The sequence below is a fragment of the Penaeus chinensis genome, chromosome 2, assembly GCF_019202785.1.
Source record: "Penaeus chinensis breed Huanghai No. 1 chromosome 2, ASM1920278v2, whole genome shotgun sequence".
Taxonomy (NCBI): Eukaryota; Metazoa; Arthropoda; class Malacostraca; order Decapoda; family Penaeidae; genus Penaeus; species Penaeus chinensis.
In genome coordinates, this window is record NC_061820.1 from 17,287,381 (window position 1) to 17,289,267 (window position 1,887).

Below are 1,887 nucleotides of genomic sequence, written 5' to 3' on the forward strand. Positions count from 1 at the left end.
CGTGATTTCGTGTTATCGTTCCCCTTCTCGTATCGCCTGCTCATTTCTTTCAGACATTCGTTATCCCAGGGCTTGCCATTGGGACCTTCCATATGTGTGTGTGTGTGTGTGTGTGTGAGAAGAGAGAGAGAGAGAGAGAGAGAGAGAGAGAGAGAGAGAGAGAGAGAGAGAGAGAGAGAGAGAGAGAGAGAGAGAGAGAGAGAGAGAGAGAGAGAGAGAGCGAGAGCGAGAGGGAGAGGGAGAGGGAGAGGGAGAGGGAGAGGGAGAGGGAGAGAGAGAGAGAGAGAGAGAGAGAGAATCCATTTCTACTTCTTTCCCACTCATCACTGTTCATGCTTTAAAATTGGAGGATAAGTTCAACCCACATGTCATTTTCTTCTCTTTTTACTTATACCTCATCTTCCGTCTCCTCGCTTGTGATGACAGTACTTTAATTCTTTCCTCACTGGTTATTGTTTACGTATTTATTAAATGATTATCATCCCCTACTATTTTCTCATCTTCAGTATATCAAATCACTTTCCACTTTAGAGGTCCAAGCGTTAGCTTCAAAGCACAAGTAGCTTGAGTAAACTTACTCTGGCATCAAAAAGTTCTCGATGTCTGTTCCACTGGAGGGCGAGGAGCGGCAGCTGGGGCTCCTCTTGCTGCAGATCCTTCATCATGGCAGCGAAAATCGTTGATATATAATTTTACGACTCACAGTTTTCCCTCGTGTCTTGTCCTTCGAGCCTTTTATCGTCATCAGATTGGAGAGTGCACACTGTGACCGCCAAGGACGAAAACGAGGCCAGGCTTACGTCAGCGGTCCAAGTGGGTATGTTATTGTTGTATGCAACACGTAAACTGTTCATTACTTGATCAAATTGTTCACAGTCACTTCTTATATTGTAGATTAAAAAGTCGTAATGATGTTAAGCAATTGCATCTTCTGATAACAATACCAGTCAAACTGCAATAAACTAATTAACCAAGGTATCTTTCTTCCTTGAGAAAAAGTACTATCTTCTCACATGCTCCTTGGGTACAAAGCACTACCATAGCAAAACTGCCTGTGCAGAATAACACACGGAAATATGCCAGCACAGAGACTGCGTGCTATCTTCAACTCAGTCTAGCTGTATATACGCATTTTCCTGGGCATAGGGACGCGGCGTCCACGAGACCCCGCCCCCCTTCAGCACGCTGCCCGGTGACGCCATGACGCAATCCGCTCAGATCCCTGCGTGCCCCGACTCCGCGTCCTTTGGGGGCTGAGGAAGGAGGGTCACGAAGGAAGTGAAAGATTCTATTCATCGCCCGTGTCTGTAATGGAATGCACGTGGATGACCACCGTAAAGGCTTGTGGCACGTTCCTTAGATGTGTATGATTCACTCACACAGGGATATCATGGAGGCAAATGGTGGGAAATCCGCACGATTAACCTGTTCATATGACATCTAAATGTATTGCATCGTGAATCACGGCCCGTTTAACGAGAAATAAAATTCCAATAGTGGTCATTTTCCCAAGCAACAACTAAAGGACAAACGTGTTTTGGGTCCATTATGTGTGAGCTTTGTGCCCTCCATGAGAAAGTGGGGAACTTGTAGGTGAACAACGAGGAAAACGAAGAAAAGGAAGATAATGACAGTCATCACTGATGGTAAATTAGGATAAGGAGAAAGGAGAGACATAGAAACAAGACAACTTGCTGAGGTCAAACATTTTGAAAGTGCAGAATGAAAAAAAAAAAAAAAATGGGAGGCGAGTAAGACGAAAATAATTAATATACAGAGAACATTCTGACGCTGTGTTCTTTGCAGAGCTATTAATAGGATATCGATCTAATTTGGAAGTCATGATACAGTAAACAGGCTTCGGGACTTAAGAATTCTGGTTTACAC

General features: G+C 44.2%; 1 protein-coding gene across 1 annotated transcript in view; it reads right to left on the reverse strand.

Annotated features, from left to right (window-relative positions):
- LOC125031805 overlaps positions 1-1,158 on the reverse strand; it is a 15,028-nt gene extending 13,870 nt beyond the window's left edge. The window contains exon 1 of the mRNA XM_047622769.1: positions 579-1,158. Coding sequence (XP_047478725.1) covers positions 579-665 — 87 coding nt within the window. The 5' untranslated portion in view covers positions 666-1,158. The remainder of the gene's footprint in view (positions 1-578) is intronic.
- Positions 1,159-1,887: the final 729 nt, after the last annotated feature.